Raw genomic sequence first — 21,555 nt, forward strand, 5'->3', positions numbered from 1 at the left:
AATGGTGCGTAATATTGTTTATCTACAGGATCAATCCGTCCACTACCCCAAACGTATTATTATTACTCCCAAGGATCAATCCCTCCATTAAGGGTTAGGGCCCATAGGGTAGTCCTCTTATATGTTTCAAGAGCTTTTGAGTCACAAACTCTATGGATTCTAGGAAACTTTTTAGGCATTGTGTGTGCATTTTCCTTGCAAAATGTTCCAGCCTCCTAGATGGTCCTTTGCAGTGTGTCCATAGTCCCATATAAACCACCACAAGGCCTCTCTTCAGTACCTTACAGTGATTATGGTATTCCTGCTGGCTTTTGCTTCTTTCAGCCTTGTCGGTAAACTTCACATTCTCTACGACAATATCATGCACACTTAAAAGCTGATTTTTTTCTTGGTTTTGTATTGACACCTTGACTCCGCTACAAAAACATTGGCTTGTGTTGATCAGGATAGATTGACCATTCCATTTGTCATACTGGACCTGACATCCAACAGTTTGAAAAGACCTCGTACCATATCCCGTAAGTCCTCAGATGTTGCCTAAAGAGGACCAGCAAAAAAACTGTGGTCTGTTCCAAAACAAAGAGAAGTCGCATATTATTAGGAACACATCATAATGGCTAAGTAGGTTTCAGGAGAAGCAGCCACTCAGATTTGAGTGACAGTTGAGAGTAGAGCCACATCAGTTTCCCTGGCCTTCAAGAGGGAACATCTAGCTATCAACTACCATGAATGTGGGTCTTGGAGAAAACATTGTACCTTTGTTCTCTTCCACCTTTGTGACAATGGGTCAAGCCTTATCAGCAGTGGAAGATGTTATACACTCTTCTTTGTATTCATGCCTTTAATTGTCTCCTTTCGGGTTCTCATCCTCATGATGTGTTGTATGAGGGAGGTGGGCAACTATGTCCTGGTTGAGAATGTAGTCATTAATGTATGTATCTCAAATTTTGCTTTTGACTTGAAGTTCGAGCTATTGGTTCACTCTTTGGCATCAGGCTACCAACTTGCCACAAGAAGATAAGACTCTTGGATCATGACTTCTGTCCCTATTGCGTATATTGTTTAATTCCCTTGAAGGATGCTCCTTTACTCAGCCTCCACTTCAGTAACAGTATGAGCTATTTATGACACTTTCCCGTGAATAAATGAAATTCATATATAACTTGAAATTATTTCAGACAAGCCTATCAGGCAGTAAATTAAATCTTACCATCCCTTAATTTTCATGTTGCAGATTCTTTTCACAAAAAATTAGCTGGGTTTTTCCCAACAACCAATGGTGTTTATGGCATGTGTATACTAAATCAATGTAGTACAGTACTACATGTCCAGTAGTTAACTTCAACCACAATTTGGGCTATTAATGGTTGGTGGTTTTATAAGGAAAATATGTTTCATGTTATAAAATATCCGTTTTATCAAATGAAAAAATATAGAAAATATGTCTCGTTTCATTGCATGACAAACCATGTTTCTATATCCAATAATTCATGTTTTTTGTTACAGGATGTAAGGTAACCTGTCATCAGAAATGTTATAAGAAAGTTGATACTAAATGTAGTCATGATGGTCCCAAGCCCATTGTTGTACCAGCGGGCACCCCACCACCCAATAATCGTGTTTTTGCTGTACCTCTAGAGAATTTAATACGTGCCGGGGAAAAAATCCCTGCTGTTGTTCATCGCCTCATCACTACTATTGAATTGCATGGTCTCTTTACTGAGGGACTCTACCGGAAGTCAGGGGCTACCTCAAAGGTTAGTTGTTAATGCCATGTCACAAACTACTGAAGCTTTTGTTACAAATTTATTACAGTCATATTCTAATTTCTCTCTCACTTTCTTTGACAAGTAACTATCATTTCCTTCAGTATCTAAAGTAAATATGATATTTCGACGATAATTCGTTCCAGAAGGAGCGTCGAAATTCGATTATTTCGAGAACTGAATCAAGTTTTCCCATAAGAAATAACTGAAAATGGATTAATCCGTTCTTGACCATCAGTTATTACCCTAACCTTGCCTTTTTATACAATACATTACATGTAAATTACAACTAAATAAGTTAAAAGTTAAATAAATATCATGTTAAACATGCATTTATAATTTTAAATGTATAATATGCAGTATAAAAGAAAACTAGCCTGCGTCCAACCGATTGTTGACCAAGCGCCATAGGATACCTAGGTAAATAGTAAGTAGAACGTAGTGTAGTGGGTAGGCATAAAACGTGTTGCTAACATAATAAAAACATTGAAAAGCAAGTCTAATTATTACAGTAAATTAATAAACTATTAAAATTAAACCCAATATATATTTATAAAAAACTTGCAAAAATTTGCCTACAGTAAGTCGGCATGTAAACAAAGCATAGCGCAGCCCTGGTGGTTTATATCGGGACTATGGTAGTAAACAAACCATATCGTTTACATTCGATATTAATTTATGGTAAATCTTTTACGGAGTCGACTACAATACTGTATACAAAATTGCTTGAAAATTATCTTTCAGTAAATGTAATGTTTATGATACTAACGATTTTGTTTCATAAATGTCCTTATAAAAAAGGTGCGTCTTTTACGGCAAATTGTCCAATATCAGGGCTGGTTTCAAGCTTATTGGACTTTGACAATTATTATGGTACTGCATGGTACATATATACGTACGTATAAGTAAAAGAATCTTCTTAATGTCTTTAATTACTATACCATTACGTACCAGCATCTCTTGAGTGTAATATCAAGCTAACCTCTTTTTTTTTTTTTTTTTTTTTTACGAGGAACCTTATAAACCAAGCATACAGATTGCGTTCGTTACCGCGCACGCGTTGCATATATAAACTGTGTCACTACCAGACCTCATACGTAAACATTGACGTCATTTTACAGTAGCCATAAAAGAATCGTCTTAATTTCTATAATTATTCTATACCATAGCGGCTTCTCTGATTAAGCTAAGGCTAACCTCCTCTTTACCAGCAAGCTTAAAGATTAAGATTGCGTTCGCTACCGAACGGCACACGTTACGTATGTGACAGTGGTTTCACTACCAAATCTCACACGTAAACAATGACGTATTTTTACAGTAGACATAAAAGAATCTACTTAATTCCTATAATTAATGTATACCGTAACCTCTTCTTTACCGGCACGCTTAAAAAGCTTAGATTGCGTTGCTACCGAACCGAACATGTTACGTATGTAACTGGTTTCACTACCAAATCTTACACATAAACATTGACGTATTACAGTACGACATAAAAGATTTTTCTTAATTTCTTAATTACTACGCACTTAATATGGCATAGTGGCTTCTCTGATATAAGCTATGACTAACTTCTTCTTTACCGGCAAGCTTAACAAAGCTTAAAGATTGCATTCGCTACCGAACTGCACATGTAACCTACGTACGTAACATTGCCTTCACTCCAAACCTAACACTTAAATACGTATTGCATTTGCTACTGAAACGCGCGCCTCAAGTGTGAGCATGGGTTTAGAATATGTCTACACTTGAAAAAAAAATCAAGCAAGGGTGCTTGATTAAATCTTTTTTTCGCTCATCACTTTCACGCAGAGGAGAGGATAGACGAAACTTTAGGTTTATTTTGGAGTTGGAAATGATGGAAACATTTTGAAGAAGGAAAACACTAGATGCCATATAAATTTTTTCCATTTCAGAGATTAACATTAGCAAAAGGTTTTAATAGATAGCCAGTAGTAATGTTGGGACCCATGATGAATCAAAAGGTAACTGCGTATAGAGTTGATACCACCGAAAAAGCAAATGAAATGCGCGCAAGGTGTACAAGACACGACACATGTTTGAATGTTTGTAATCATTAGTTGCGGACTTAAACAATGCTGAGTGGCGTCACCAGTGTTACCAACCGTTTTGCTAAATTATGATAGTCGGTCCAAGCAAGAATTTATGCCAAATATGGTGCAATTTTGTGCCAGAATTATGCTATTAATCTATCATTATCTCATTTCTCTAATACATTTGAGCTAAAACAACAATGTAATGGAAATTTAAAACATTTATATATTAGGTGAAATGATACAAAGTGACGAACAGACAATGTTATAACTAATAATTTGATTATCTTTACATGTTAGGAAACTCTTAATAAAACACCATTTTTCTTTAATAGATCACATACGCAATCACTAGTACACTATTTGATATGCAATCACTATTATACTATTTGACAAATGGGTGAAGATCACACATGCAAATGTGAAGAAAAACAACAAATTTTACTTATTACTGCATCATTATCATGCCACGCAGAACCATTTTTCTTTAACAGGTCACATAAACAATTAATAAATACTTGAAAATGTGTGAAAATTACTTCAAATATAACATTTTGTTATTTACTGATATTTACTGAAAAATTAAAACTAAAAAAAAGGTAAACAAACAAACCAGTCTACTCAAGAAGAAAAACATACGTACTTATTACTTGATCATTATCATGCCACTGAAACACTATTTTTCTTTAACAGATCACATACACAATGAATAAATACTTGAAAATTGTGTGAAAATCACTTCAGACATAATTAAAATTTTGATAACTACTGAAAAAAATAAACTTAAAAAAGGAAAAAAAGTAATTCTTTACTCATGAAGAAAAAACATTATTAACACTTTACTGATCGTTTGTCATGCCACTGTGGGTATTTATTTATATTCACAAAATTTAACATTCCTTAGTTAGGTTCAAACTTAGCAATTAACTCATTTGTTAGTGCTGCTTTTGAGTCAATTTCACTATGAAGATACATTCACTATAGCTGTGTATGAAATTGAGGAATTTTCTGCATTTTATTTAAAATTTTAGTGAAAATACATTCTAAAATTGTACTAGAACCCTAAGTGTGAAAGAAATTATGCTAAGCTCCAATTCTTGGGTCAAATTATGCTAAAAAAACATGAAATTATGCTACATTTGGTAGCACTGGATGACGCCAACTAGCGGCGGCTGGCGGAAACAGTTTTGTTTACAAACATCATATGGTCGGGGGTTGGAAACTGGTTTTTTGGTTGAAAACAGATACAAAGTTTATTGGAAATTTAGTGGCGAAATCCGATTATTTCGAGTACTAATACGGTCGTGAACCTGGTCTCTACTGTACTACTATACTACCTATTAGTTAGATTTGAGGCCACCTATTTTTTTCATATAAGGAAATCCTCAAAGAGGACATTTTTCAGGTGCTAATAAAGGATGTTGTGACACTAAAAAACTGGGAAATCATGTCCCACATCAGTGTTTTGTAGTTTATTATTCCTCTCGCTGATCAACAGTGGTACAAATAGGAACTAAATATTTTTACAAATTACTTGTGTGTGGATGACTTGGCTAAAATTTTATGTTTCCTCAAATATATGTCATGTCCAGACTATTCAGTAACATATCTAATGAAACCTACCTTGTAAATTGGTTTGAAATTTTCTATGGAAAAAAAAAGTAGGTATTGGTTGAAAAGATACCAGATTGGAAAAATCTGAAAGGTAATGTTGCATACCTAAATGGTGATGATAAAAATGCTTTAAACCTGATAAGAAACTGAACTACAAATCAACCTTGATGTTATTGTGCAATCCATTTACACTGTATTTTATTATTGAAGCCAGATGTGTGGTTATCTTTAGATATAGCATAAAAAAACCTAGATAAAATTCATAATTAACTGCTTAGAATCTGCACAAGTACTACTTATGAGTGTGTGCACGCTCCTGTGGAGGGGCCAATTAAATTTTACAAATCAAAAGTGGTGAACAACCTCTTTTGCTCTTCACCATGAGTTGTAACCATGCAAAGTACATTAATGATTATGTGGTTAGTGTATGTGCAGTAACTAATATATTTATGCTTATTCTTTTTATATTCAAGAACAGTTTCTTTACACTTCCAATGTTTAAATGAAGGTGTAGTTAATATTCTTTAAATATGGCTAGTGTAAATTTTGAAAAAGCAAATAATAATAGGGGATTACTGTATGTCACAAGTTCTAGCAATAGTTTTATTCTGTAGCAGAGAATGAATAGGAAGTTACAAATTTAGAATTACGAAAAAATAAATACAAACCATCAGGTAATCCACAATTGGTATCTATTTTGTAGGTAACCAAGGAGAGTATTGGCATACAGGTATTTCATTCATTTAAGAAATGGCTATTTTACAACATTAATGATTGAAATTATTTTGATGAAGAGTGAACTCAGACAAAATATTTTTTCAGTGTTATCCATTTTATTTGGCATTTTGAGACTATGCTTGTAATATTTTGGGCCATTTGTTATTATAACATTATTACCCTCCACGGGTTTGTTGCTCATGGTGTGCTTTTGTGTGGCACACCATAAACTGTGCTAAATATTCCATGCAGCTTTCCTTAGATCCCAGTTGCATTCATTTTTTTCTTATACTTTTTATTGTTCCTCTTTGTCTTATGTTTGGTCACATGACTTCTTTCACATTACCATGTTTCATTTCAATTCTCAAGTAGGGTCAGATCCTTTGGTTGAGCCTTTGAAGTCTTATCACTGAAACTCAGTAGTGAATCATCATAATCATACAAGATTAGTGACTTACATTATTAGGCACTCATAAGGTTAACCCAGTGAATATGTTCTTAAATGAGAATAGAAAGAGGCAGTTAACCCTTTAACGCCGATTGGACGTATTAAACGTCGATATAAATTGTCTGTTGGGTGCCGATTGGACGTATATACGTCGATATAAAAAAGTTTTTAAAAAAATTTGTGTAAAAATAGTTGTAGGCCTACTAGGCAAAAACTTTTGAATCACGTGCCTGGTGGGATGCTGGGAGCTCACGGATCAAGGCGTTGTTTTGTTTACAATCGTTACCCAGGCGTGCAAGCGCGAATTTCTTTTTCCTCGCACTAAAAAGCGTCACTGACACATATCAGAAATTATTTCGTCACTTTGACAATTTTTTCACCATTTCATATTAACCGTTACATGGAGTACATATTATATATGAAAATGTGTGCAATTTCATGTAGAATACAACAAAAAACAACTCATGGTTGTAGCTTTTATCAGTTTTGAAATATTTTTATATAAATAACGATGTGCCAAAATTTCAACCTTCGGTCAACTTTGACTCTACCGAAATGGTCAAAAAACGCAATTATAAGCTAACACTCTTATACGTATTCTAGTAATATTCAATCATTTACCTTCATTTTGCAACAAATTGGAAGCCTCTAGCACAATATTTTGATTTATGGTGAATTTATGAAAAAAACTTTTTCCTTACGTCCGCGCGGTAACTCTTCCGAAAAAATCATACATTTTTTAATCCGATTGTCGTAATGTTTGCACCATTTTAAATTAGCCGTTACATAAAGTTTTATATATGGAAATGTGCGCAATTTCATGTAGAATACAAAAAAAAAAAAAAACACGGTTGTAGCTAAAACTCTTACATTCTAGTAATATTCAATCATTTACCTTTATTTTGCAACAAATTGGAAGTCTTTAGCACAATATTTCAATTTATGGTGAATTTATGAAAAAAAAAAAAAAAATTCCCTTACGTCCGCGCGGTAACTCATCCGAAAAAAATCTGAAATTTGTTCGTCCGATTGTCGTAATGTTTGCACTATTTTAAATTAGCTGTTACATAAAGTTTTATATATGAAAATATGCGATATTTCATGTAGAATACAACAATAAACAACCCATGGTTGTAGCTTTTATCAGTTTTGAAATATTTTCATATAAATAACGATAAGTGCCAAAATTTCAACCTTCTGTCAACTTTGACTCGACCGAAATGGTAGAAAAACGCAATTGTAAGCTAAAACTATTACATTCTAGTAATATTCAAATATTTACCTTTATTTTGCAACAAATTGGAAGTCTCTTAACACAGTATTTTGATTTATGGTGAATTTATGAAATAAACTTTTTCCTTACGTCCGCGCGGTAACTCTTCCGAAAAAATCCTAAATTTTTTCGTCCGATTGTCGTAATGTTTGCACCATTTTAAATTAGCCGTTACATAAAGTTTTATATGTGAAAATGTGTGCAATTTCATGTAGAATACAACAAAAACAACCCATGGTTGTAGCTTTTATCAGTTTTGAAATATTTTCATATAAATAACGATAAATAGAAAAAATTCGTCCTTCGGTCAACTTTAACTCTACCGAAATGGTTGAAAACTGCAATTGTAAGCTACAACACTTACAGTCTAGTAATCTTCAATCAATTACCTTCATTTTGCAACAAACGGGAAGTCTCTTGCACAATATTTCAATTTATGGTGAATTTTTGAAATTTTTTTATCTCCGAGCATTACGAATTCATGCATCATTTTGTTATAATATTTTCTCTGTGTTGCCTTGATCTTTTTACAATGTGTTATATACCAAAATGATCGCAATTTAGTGTACAATACAACGGAAAAAAATTAACTAGTTAGCTTTAGCTGTTTTGCTCACAGCGCGATTTGTATACAATTATCTATGAGATTTTTTTTTAGCGCTGTCATATATCCCAATATTTATATATGATAATGATATTTTTTTTCATTTCTGATGGTTGCATACTAAACTTCAGGCAATGACAAAAAAAGGAGCCTAAAATTAACTTAATCTTTAAAACTAAGCGTGCTGTGATTTAAAAAAAAAAAAAAAATTTCTGCTTCGGCGCTCACTCACGAACGCCGCCGGTATACGGGAGGCGATTTTTAAGATACCGCTTCGGCGTTTAAGGGTTAATCAACTAAATGAGAAAAGGCAATATTTTAATAGGAAAAATACAGGAAATATGCAGCTTGGGCCCAAATGGGTAATGCAAAAAACATTTAAGTACTGTCTTCAGTGTGCAACATTAGGAACATTTAAAGCCTAAACCTTACCTTATGGGGTTTAATCTTTTTAGGTACCCATGCATGGTAACTGTGATCATATGTTTTAATTGGCTACAAATAACTTTTGTCTTTTTCAGGTCCGTGCAGTGAAAGCTCATATAGAGAGGGATCCTGAAAACATAAAGTTTACAGACACTCCTGTTCATGTTCTTGCTACAATACTGAAATCGTTTTTTAGAGAATTGCCAGAACCTTTGCTCACATATGAGTTTTATGATCCCCTAATTAATGCTACAGAGCTTCAGGACCCAGAAGATCAGCTCCAGACTACTTATAATATTATTAAAGGCTTACCAAAGATAAATTTTGACCTACTGGAAAGACTGGTATTTCATATGGTGCGGGTTGCGCAACATGAAGCTTACAACCGAATGAATTGTAATGCTCTTGCAATTATATTTGCACCTTGCATATTAAGAAATCAGCGTTCTCAAACTGTTCAGGACTCCTTGAGTGACATTGCAAAGCAAACTTCGGTAATTAAAACATTATTTCTGTTTACTGTTGAATATTTATGGCTTGTAATTTATGTAAAGTAATCTGCTAAATAAGAAATTGATAATATCAGTTTACTATTGTAAGAAAATATTTCATTTTTGTGAATGTTGAAATCTTACTTTTTAGGTTGTAGAGGTCATTATATCACGGCAGTTGAAGCAGGTGAGAATGACACTTCAAGATATAGACACTGTCGACTCTGAAATTGTGTCAGCTGGCGTTCGTTTAGATACACTTCGATCTACAAAGGTAAGCATTCATTCTTTGGTTGTTTTTACTTGGGAACATCCTCCATTCAATTAAATTGTGAAATTTTCTTTTCAAGCGCAGACAGTTATACTTGTATATTTGTTTGTTGCACAAAAACCATTTTTCATTATTAGCTGTATTCGGTGTGGAAAGGATTTGACTGTCCCCACCCTTCAGGGACCTTTGGTCTCTCTTGATTTGGTACCTCCAACTTCCAGCCAACTCAGAACAGCATTTCTTCACCTTGCAAAGTTGACAAACCTCAGATGTTGCTGGGGGCATCCTCAAGCCTTGTAGCAAGATTGTTTCCTTCCTTGAGCCTGTGTTTGATTCTCATAGGAATTCTCAAGGGTTTTCGTGTCACACGAATTGATGAAATTCAAGTACCAAGTCTCCAGCCACCCCATCCTTTGGCAGCCTCCTTTTTCAGTCATTCAGTTTTTTCTACAGTCAGTCTTTTTACTAGCTCTTAGCTTGCTGCTTGGACCAGTGTTGTGGCCAAATGAGAATTTAGGCAACAATCGAGCAAAGGCAGATGGTGTTGGGTGAAAATATGTAAGAATATTCAGACAAAAATTCTTAACACCAATATATTCTTAAAACTAATTTACACCTAATAAATGGAATTGTGGTCAAAATTAGAACAATAATGCATCATTATATATATGTATATATATATATATATATATGATAATATATATATATATATATATATATATATATATATATATATATATATTATAATATATTATAATATATATATATATATATATATATATATATATATATATATATATATTACATTATATATATATATATATATATATATATATATATATATATATTTGTTTATATTTATATATAATAGTATATATAGTATAGTTTATATATTAGTATATTATATATAGTAGTACCTCAGACTTTGAACTTAATCCATTCCAGAAGGCTGTTTGAAGTTCGATTGGTCGAAATATGAAACAAGTATCCCCATAAGAAATTAAGGGATTCAGGATAATTCGTTCCAGTCAACCCAAAAAGACCCCTTTTCACATTTTTTTCTATTATTAATGTGTTCAAAAGTTAAATTAAGAGTGTAAAGTAATGAAACAGTACGTTATATAAAGTAAAATTTTTGTATGATTTACGAATTGTTTGGTGAGAATAGCACCCGGCAGGCTTGGGAATGGAGGGAGGAGAGACGGGAATCCTTTGAGGAAATCAGAATGTCACAGTAGGCAAAGGGTGATTACAAAATCAATTTTATTCACATTTTTACAAGGATAATCAAAGGAATCAATAGTATATGTGTCCGATTGTGTGTCAGACCTTACCTTATAGACCTTAAATCTTGTTCGGGTTGCCCCAGGTCCCTCAGTGTGAGGCACCTCTAATGTCTACCAGAGAGTTGCTAGTACATGTTCCGGTATATTTTGCATCTTCCAATCTTGGATGGTCTGGGATGCAGCTTAGATATTTGTCGAGCTTATTCTTAAACACATCTACGCTCACTCCTGATATATTCCTCAGATGAGCCTGGCAACGCATTGAATAGACGCTCCTGTGTGCTTTCCTTATTTTTCTTGGTATAGTTTTGGGCACTATTAATCTACCTCTGCTTGGTCTTTCTGATATTTTTAGCTCCATGATGTTTTTGGCTATTCCTTCTATCTGTTTCCATGCCTAAATTATCATGTAGTGTTCTCTTCTCCTTTCTAGACTATATAATTTTAAGGATTGTAGTCTTACTCAGTAGTCAAGATCCTTAACTTCTTCTATTCTAGCTATAAAGGATCTTTGTACACTCTATTTGTGCAATATACTTTTGATGGTGTGGGTACCATATCATATTGCAATATTCAAGTGGACTACGAACATATGTTTTATAAAGCATAATCGTGTTCAGCTTTTCTTGTTTTGAAGTGCCTTAACAACATTCCCATTTTTGCTTTACATTTTGCCAATAGAATTGCTATTTCATCATTGCATAACATGTTCGTATTCATCATCTCACCAAGGTCTTTAACTGCTTCCGTATTTGTGATTGTCTCATTATTAGGTCCCCTGTATGCATATAGCTTTCCTACTCTGTCTCCATAATTTATTGATTCAAATTTATCAGAGTTAAATACCATCCTATTTACCTCTGCCCAATCATATACGTACTTTGTTACGGTCTCTATGTAGCGCGTTCCTATCTTCGTCACAAGTAATTTCTGTACTTATTCTTGTGTCATCAGCGAAACTACTCACTACCGAGTCCTTAACATTACTGTCTATGTCTGCAATCATAATAACAAACAGTAATGCAGCTAACACCGTACCTTGTGGCACACCGGATATTACCTTAGCTTCATCCGATTTCTCATTGTTTGCAATAACTATCTGTTTTCTGTGGTGTAAAAATTCTTTTAACCATCTTCCCACTTTATCCACTATATTATGTTTTCTAATTTTCTTCACTAATATATTATGATCTACCTTGTCAAAAGCTTTTGCAAAGTCTAGATAAACCACATTGTTTCATTTCCACTTTTCATATTTTTGTATATGTTCTCACGGTGGACTAACAGTTGGGTTTGTGTACTTTTTCCGGGTACAAAACCATGTTGCCCTATATTAAACAAATTATTTTTTATTAAATGTTTCATAATATTTCTCTTCATTACCCTTTCATACACTTTCATAATATGTGATGTTAGACTCACAAGCCTATAATTACTTGCCTCTAGTCTTGATCCACTTTTGAAAGTAGGGGTAATATATGCTAATTTGTGCTCATCATAAGTCTTGCCTGTATCTACACTTTGTCTTAATGATATTGCTAGTGGCTTTGCAATAGAATGAACTACTTTCTTTAACAAAATAGCAGGGACACCATCAGGCCCTGCTGCAGCTCCATTTTTAATTTCATTAATAGCCTGCACAATATAAGCTTCATTAACCCTTTAACGCCGATTGGACGTATTAAACGTTGATATAAATTGTCTGTTGGGTGCCGATTGGACGTATGGTACGTCTATATATATAAAAAAAAAAAAATTTAATTCGTGGAAAAATACGAATCACACGCCTTGGGGGATGCTGGGAGCTCACGGATCAAGGCGTTGTTTTGTTTACAATCGTTATTTGGTGCGCAAGCGCAAATTTCTTTCTTCTCACACTAAAAAACATCAGCGACACATCTCAGAAATTATTTTGTCACTTTGACACAATTTTTGCACCATTTGATATTAGCAGTTACATGGAGTATTATATATGAAAATATGCGCAATTCCATGCAGAATACAACTAAAAACAACTCATGGTTGTAGCTTTTATTTGTTTTGAAATATTTTTATATAAATAACGATAAGTGCCAAAATTTCAACCTTCGGTCAACTTTGACTCTACCAAAATGGTCGAAAAACGCAATTGTAAGCTAAAACTCTTATATTCTAGTAATATTCAATCATTTACCTTTATTTTACAACAAATTGGAAGTCTCTAGCACAATATTTCAATTTATAGTGAATTTATGAAAAAAAAAAAAAAAAACATTTTCCTTACGTCCGCGCGGTAACTCCCGAAAAAAATCAAAAAAATTTTCGTCCGATTGTCGTAATGTTAGCACCATTTTAAATGAGCCGTTACATAATGTTTTATATATGAAAATGTGCACAATTTCATTTAGAATACAACTAAAAACAACCCATGGTTGTAGCTTTTATCAATTTTGAAATATTTTCATATAAATAACGATAAGTGCCAAAATGTCAACATTCGGTCAACTTTAACTCGACCGAAATGGTAAAAAAACGCAATTGTAAGCTAAAACTATTATGTTCTAGTAATATTCAATCATTTACCTTTATTTTGCAACAAATTGGAAGTCTCTAGCACAATATTTCGATTTGTGGTGATTTTATGAAATAAACTTTTTCCTTACGTCCGCGCAGTAACTCTTCCGAAAAAATCATAAATTTTTTCTTCCGATTGTCGTAATGTTTGCACCATTTTAAATTAGCCATTATATAAAGTTTTATATGTGAAGAATGTGCGCAATTTCATGTAGAATACAGCAAAAACAACCCATGGTTGTAGCTTTTATCAGTTTTGGAATATTTTCATATAAATAACGATAAATAGAAAAGATTCGTCCTTTGGTCAACTTTAACGCGACCGAAATGGTCATAAACTGCAATTGTAAGCTACAACACTTACAGTCTAGTAATATACAATCAATTACCTTCATTTTGCAACAAACGGGAAAAGTCTAGCACAATATTTTGATTTATGGTGAATTTTTGAAAACAGCTTTTTTTCACGTCCGCGAGTTACGAATTCATGCATCATTTTGTGATAATATTTTCTCTGTTGCCTTGATTGTTTTACAATGTGTTATATACCAAAATGATTGCAATTTAGTGTAAAATACATCGAAAAAAAATTAACTCGTTGGCTTTAACCGTTTTGCTCACAGCGTGATTTGTATACAATTATATAAAAAAAATTTCGCGCTGTCATATATCCCAATATCTATATATGATAATGATATTTTTTTCATTTCTGATGGTTGCATACTTAACTTCAGTCAATGACAAAAAAAGGAGCCAAAAATGAACTCTTAATCTTGAAAACTTAAGCGTGCTGTGATTTAAAAAAAAAAAAAAAAAAAATTCTGCTTTGGCGCTCACTCGCGAACGCCGCCAGCATACGGGAGACGATTTTTAAAATATCGCTTCGGCGTTTAAGGGTTAATATCTATGTCTGCTAAATATTCAATATTTTCATCCTTTACTTCTATATCATTATCTTCATCATCAATTCTAGGGGTGAATTCTCTCTTATATCATTCTGCCAATATTTTGTATATTTCTTTTTTCATTTGTTAGTCTCCCTTCAATTCTTAGAGGGCCTATTTCTATTCTTCTTTTATTCATCTTTTTTGCATACGAGTACAATAGTTTTGGGTTTTGCTTGATATTTACTAGGGTTTTTTCTTCCAAGTCCCGTTTTTAATTTTCTTTTGATTGTATAATCTTTTGTTCTGCATTTTCTATCTTACTTGTTAGTTTGATCACTTTCCATGCATTTTTTTCTTTTGCAAGACCTTTTTTCCACTTTCTGATTTTCTGGAATAAGATCCTTCTGTCTCTTGGTATGCATGACTGATGTTTACTTTTCTTCTTCGGTATATATTTATCCACTATTTTCTCTAATATTTTATATAATATATCCGTATTTACCTTTATATCATCACTTACAAAAATGTTATCCCAATCTTTGTTTAATTCTTCATTTATTTCTGACCATTTTATATTTTTACTGTAGAAGTTGTATTTTCCATATCCTTCCCACTTTTTCATTTATCTCTGTTTTCACTTGCTTTGGAATGGACTGTTAATTCTATGACATTATGGTCTGAAATACTCGCATTATAAACTATTATTTCTTTAACATAATTCACCTCGTTCACAAATACTAGGTCTAAAGTATTTTCCTTTCTTGTTGGCAGGTGATTTATTTGTTGAATGTTGTATTCTAGTAGCATATCTATTAGCTTTTCGAATTGCCTCTTATCTTCTGCACTACTATTACTCTCTTTTTTATATGTATAAATACAACCACAATCTTTTCCAGTCTACGAAAGGAAAGTTAAAGTCTCCAGATAGGAGAATAGTCCAGTCCTTGTGATTTCTACATATATCATCCAACTTTTCTATTATTGTTCAAACTCTTTAGTATTAGGGGTTCTATATATTACTATGTTCATTAATTTTTCGGATTCAAATTCTTCCGCTATTAGTTCACATTCTGAGTTACTATATTTCTCTCACATTTTTCCTTGTTTTTTGTCTTTCCCATATATAGCGGTTCCTCCTTGATTCCTATTTTTTCTATCTGATCTATAAGTTTGTAACCCTTTTATTTGATCGTCATTCCCAGTCTCTTGGGAATACCAGGTTTCACTTATATTCATTATATCTTTTCTTTTCTATTTGGGTTAGTTCTTCTAAGTACAGTGGACCCCCCGTATTCGTGTTCTCTGGATTCGCGGACTCACACATTCGCGGATTTCTCTCGGGAACATTTCCCTGCATTATTCGCAGGAAATTCGCGCATTCGCAGTATTTTTCTATGAGAAATATCCACTAATTCTTGGTTTTTTTGATCAATTTAATTATAAAATGCACTTTTTGTGATGAAACTATTAAATAAACCAAGTATGAAAATTTTTAGTGGGTTTTTCTTCAGTTTTAACTAACAAAATAGGCTGTTTTAGCCTTTTTATATGGGTTCTAACTATTCAAGGGGCTGGGGGGTGGTGTCTGGTACACATCCCCTGCAAATACAGGGGGACCACTGTACTCTATTTTTCTTTTTGAGTTACTCGTAACTAAACCCTGAGCATTCTTCACTATGATGGGTTTCGTGTTTTTTCCTTCATTTAATATGGGTAATAATAAGGATTCTCCCACATCTCTTTCCTGTTCTGGTATGTTGTTGTTTTCTTCGTTTCCAGAAATTCTGACATTAAAAAATCCAACTTTTCCATATAATTATTCATTTTGTGTCTGAATCTGCAATTTTCTCCGTATCTGCAATATCCTCTTGCATCAGTACGTATTTATCTCTTGAGCTGTATCTTGGAGCTGATGCTTGGAAATTCTTTGCTGACACTCCAAATCGCGGTGATGGCTTGCTTTTTTATTTTACCTCAGAGAGAGAGAGAGAGTACACTTGGATCTTAACTCTTTAACGCCGATTGGACGTATTAAACGTTGACAAAAATTTTCTGTCGGGTGCCGAACCGACGTACGAAACGTCGATAAATTTTTTTTTTTTTTTTTAATTCGCGGAAAAATAGCTATAGGCCTACTAGGCAAAAACTTTTGAATCACGCGCCTTGGAGGATGCTGGGAGTTCACGGATCAAGCTGCTGTTTTGTTTACAATCGTTACCCAGGTGCGCAAGCGTGAATTTCTTTCTTCTCGTACTAAAAAGCATCAGCGACACATCTCAGAAATTATTTTGTCACTTTGACATAATTTTTGCACCATTTTATATTAGCCGTTACATAGAGTTTTATATATGAGATTGTGCACAATTTCATGTAGAATACAACCAAAAACAATTCATGGTTGTAGCTTTTATCAGTTTTGAAATATTTTCATATAAATAACGATAAGTGCCAAAATTTCAACCTTCGGTCAACTTTGACTCTAACGAAATGGTAAAAAAACTCAATTGTAAGCTAAAACTCTTATATGCTAGTGATATTGAATCATTTACCTTCATTTTACAGCAAATTGGAAGTCTCAAGCACAATATTTTGATTTATGGTGAATTTATGAAAAAAACTTTTTCCTTACATCTGCGTGGTAACTTCCGAAAAATCTTAAATTTTTTCGTCCAGTTGTCATAATGTTTGCATAGTTTTATATTAGCCGTTACATAAAGTTATATATATGGAAATGTGTACAAGTTCATGTAGAATACAACAAAAAACAACCCATGGTTGTACCTTTTATCAGTTTTAAAATAATTTCATATAAATAACGATAAGTGCCAAAATTTCAACCTTCAGTCAATTTTAACTCTACCGAAATGGTCGAAAACCGCAATTGTAAGCTAAAACTCTTACATTCTAGTAATATTCAATCATTTACCTTCATTTTGCAACAAATTGGAAGTCTCTAGCTCAATATTTTGATTTATGGTGAATTTTAGAAAAAAGCTTTTTCCTACGTCTGCGCGGTAATTGCCGAAAAAATCATACATTTTTTCGTCCGATTGTTGTAATGTTTGCTCAGTTTTATATTAGCCGTTAAATAAAGTTTTATGTATGAAAATGTGTGCAATTTCATGTAGAATACAACAAAAAAGAACCCATGGATGTAGCTTTTATTAGTTTTGAAATATTTTCGTATAAATAACGATGTGCCAAAATATCAACCTTTGGTCAACTTTGACTCAACCGAAATGGTAAAAAAACGCAATTGTAAGCTAAAACTCTTACATTCTAGTAATATTCAATCATTTACCTTTATTTGGCAACAAATTAGAAGTTTCTAGCTCAATATTTCGATTTATGGCGAATTTATGAAAAAAAACATTTTCCTTACGCCCATGCGTTAACTTCCCAAAAAAAATTTTCTTCCGATTGTCGTAATGTTTGCACCATTTTAAATTAGCCGTTACAGAAAGTTTTATATATGAAAATGTGTGCAATTTCATGACGAATACAACTAAAAACAACCTATGGTTGTAGCTTTTATCTGTTTTCAAATATTTTCATATAAATAACGATAAGTGCCAAAATTTCAACCTTCTGTCAACTTTTGACTCGACCAAGATGGTTAAAAAACGCAATTGTAAGCTAAAACTCTTACATTCTAGTAATATTCAATCATTTACCTTTATTTTGCAACAAATTGAAAGTGTCTAGCACAGTATTTAGATTTATGGTGAATTTATGAAAAAAACCTTTTTCTTACGTCCGTGCGGTAACTCTTCCATAAAAAATCATAAATTTTTTGTCCGATTGTCGTAATGTTTCCACCATTTTAAATTAGCCGTTACATAAAGTTTTATATATGAAAATGTGTGCAATTTTATGTAAAATACAACTAAAAACAACCCATGATTGTAGCTTTTATCAGTTTTAAAATATTTTCATATAAATAACGATAAATAGAAAAAATTCTACCTTTGATCAACTTTAACTCGACCGAAATGGTCGAAAACTGCAATTGTAAGCTACAACACTTACAGTCTAGTAATATACAATCAATTACCATCAGTTTGCAACAAATGGAAAGTCTCTAGCACAATAATTCGATTTATGGTGAATTTTTTAATACTGCTTTATTTTACGTCCGCGCGTTACGAATTCTTGCATCATATTTTGATAATATTTTCTCTGGGTTGCTTTGATTGTTTTACAATTTGTTATATACCATAATCATTGCAATTTAGTGTACAATACAACTAAAAAAATAATTAACTCATAGCTTTAACCGCTTTGCTAACAGCGGGATTTGTATACAATTATATATATGAAAAAAAATTTTTGCTCTGTCATATATTCCAATATTTATATATTATGATATTTTTTTTTTATTTCTGATGGTTGCATACTAAACTTCAGGCAATGAAAAGAAAAGGAGCCAAAAATGAACTCTCAATCTTGAAAATTAAGCGTGCTGTGATTTTAAAAAAAAATATATATATATATCCGCTTAGGCGCTCGCTCGCGAACGCCGCCAGCATACGGGAGACACTTTTGGAAATACCGGCTAGGCGTTTAAGGGTCAAGTGCATGAAAGAGATTAATTGTGGCACAACACATCAACTTACTGTTGGCAAATGGCAGACTTTAAAATAAACACGTGTATTTTTCAGACAGATGAGTAATAAGTGAAGAATACAAGGGAAGGAAAGAGATAAAATAACTTTTCACAAGGAATCTGTTTAAACAAACAATCAAAGGCTCGCAGAAGCTGAATGCAGTGGCAGTTTGTTTATTACAGAGCTGAGTTACTTTTACAGTAGTAAAAAATTGTAAAAAGCAATTGTCACTAGATAGGTATTTTACCATATCTAGAAGAAGTGATTTGGGCAGATTGACTGTAAGTGAAAGAAATGGGCAAATAATCATCCCAGCCCAGCTGGTAAGTCAGTGGGAAGCGGCCCCCTTCTTCCATCTCCTTTCCTCTCTCTTTCTTCTCACTCAGTGCACCGAACTGACTCAAGCAAGCTTTAAAAAAAAAAAAAAAATTATTTTTTTATTTTTTCTGTATTGCATTTGAATGTTTTCATTTTTTATCATTTATGTTAATTTTAGTGTGAAATAACATTCTATTTTTTATGTGAATTAGTACCGCTTTTACATAGCCTACATATTATTAGTAAAGCTTTTACTGTCTCGTCTCCGCGACAATATCATGACTCACGATAACTTAAAATCATTCTTCATTATTCCTCAAAAATAGAAACACACCCTCCCTCTACCTCAATTTAGCTGTGCATTATTACAATGACGAATGATTTTGGTAACCGTTTATGCTAAATTTTATTGTGAAAAGGTTTGTTCTTTCATAGACTATTTTGTTAATATTGTTCAACCAGACAGTCTCACTTGGCGCACCAAACACTGGCTCAATTAAGACCTTTTTTTTTTTTTTTTTGTAATGCGTTTGTTTTCATATATAATCATCATGTTAGATTTGTGAAATTCCCATTTTTATGTGAATTGTTATTGCTTTTACATACATACAGTAATATTTTCACTCTTTCTTCTCCTCTCTCCCTTGTTCAGTCTGAAGTCAGCTGGGTGTGATGTCACCACAGTTATATACAATTTTATACATCTGTTATGTTAAATTTGATATTGAAATTCTTTATACTTTTATTTATTTTGTTGAATATGGTTATCATTAAACCAAATATTTAAATGAAAAACAATTTAATACAGTTTTTCTTGTAGGATGTAGTAGGCCATCAAATACAAGTATAAACTAGTCAGTCAGTCTGTTTGTACAAGCATTTGTTCAATGAAAAATACAAAAAATTTTTAAAAATTTCATTCAAAAAATTGAAAGTTCAACATAGGAAATGTTTGACAAACAAGGTACCACATACAGTAGAACCCCGTACCTCAACTGTATTAGAAGTCAACATAATCGGGTTTTGACACCAAATTTTGAGTAAACTTTGTCAACCTCCACTAGTTGCTGTTGTTGGTGGTGGCGTTTTGTTACCAGATCTCTTTGATGCTAAACTGCATATGAAATTGTGCTGATATGCTACATCTATCAAAATTATGCTTGTGGGATGATAAAATATGCTAGTTTTATGCTAACTTAGATCTCACTTCTCATTTGTTGCTAAACGCTACATGAATATAAGCATTGTCATCTTATGCCATTTCCATTCGATATTGTTTACATTCTCAAAATCTCGGCTGATTGAGCTATCGATATCTTCATTGTTATTACACTTGGCTGGTAGAGGATATGTAATTTAGATACTTTCTTGTAAATTAATAAAGTTGGATTTAAAAGTGACACAATACTTGATTGTATAAGTGTTAAGTGTGATTTCACTAGTTTTGAACATCAATTTTGCCTGTGCCTTTTTTTTTTTTTTTCTTTTTATAGTGACGGCAAATGATGTCGGCAATCAGCTGTTTCTTGATTTGGTTGCTTGTCTTTGTACTACTGGCAGTAGCAAAAGTTAATAATATTTGTGTATTGAGAATAATGATAATTTTAATAAAACACTTGTTTTGCTGTATCGAATCATATTGCATGTATTATTACCATATTATCGAATTATAATAAGAACAGAGTGATCTGCCATTTGCATTCTGGTTTTGTTTACATTCTTAAAATATCAGCTGATTTCATTTTACAGACATGATCACTGTCTTTAGATGCGAATAGAACTTAATTTATTAAAGAAAGCTGCGTTTAAGAATTGCAGCTACTTTATTTATAAATGTAGTATATTAAAAAAAGTGCTACACGTGGGTTTTTTGTCAGTTTCAGACAGTGCTTTTGCCTGCCAAAACTTTTTGCAGTCTTCTCATTATTTGTAATTCCCAGATGTGCTTGACTTACAAAAGTTATGATGCTCATAATTGGTAGTTCACAGTCGTGCTGGCCTTCAAAGCCTTGTTGTTTACTAAGGCTAAGGGGCAATATTTTCTTGGTAGTATTTTATAATAAAATTACGTAAAGGGCTTTGCGATATCGATAGCTCCCCAGTTATCCTTAATATCGGGATTCTTTCCAATTTTAAAGGAATACTTTATGGGGATCTACTTCCAATGGGTATTACTCCGCTGATTATGATGTCACATTGTAAAGCACAAAGCGCCTATGAAAAGTGCCCCTATTTTACAAGGG

General features: G+C 32.9%; 1 protein-coding gene across 5 annotated transcripts in view; it reads left to right on the forward strand.

The window, feature by feature from the left end:
- LOC135212719 (unconventional myosin-IXAa-like) overlaps positions 1-21,555 on the forward strand; it is a 371,838-nt gene that overhangs the window by 313,623 nt on the left and 36,660 nt on the right. For all 5 annotated transcript variants that reach the window (XM_064246413.1, XM_064246417.1, XM_064246414.1 and 2 more), the window contains 3 exons: positions 1,507-1,757; positions 8,995-9,393; positions 9,542-9,664. In XM_064246413.1, the coding sequence (XP_064102483.1) occupies positions 1,507-1,757; positions 8,995-9,393; positions 9,542-9,664 (773 nt within the window). The remainder of the gene's footprint in view (positions 1-1,506; positions 1,758-8,994; positions 9,394-9,541; positions 9,665-21,555) is intronic.

Source organism: Macrobrachium nipponense, chromosome 41 (genome assembly GCF_015104395.2).
Source record: "Macrobrachium nipponense isolate FS-2020 chromosome 41, ASM1510439v2, whole genome shotgun sequence".
NCBI classification, from domain to species: Eukaryota; Metazoa; Arthropoda; class Malacostraca; order Decapoda; family Palaemonidae; genus Macrobrachium; species Macrobrachium nipponense.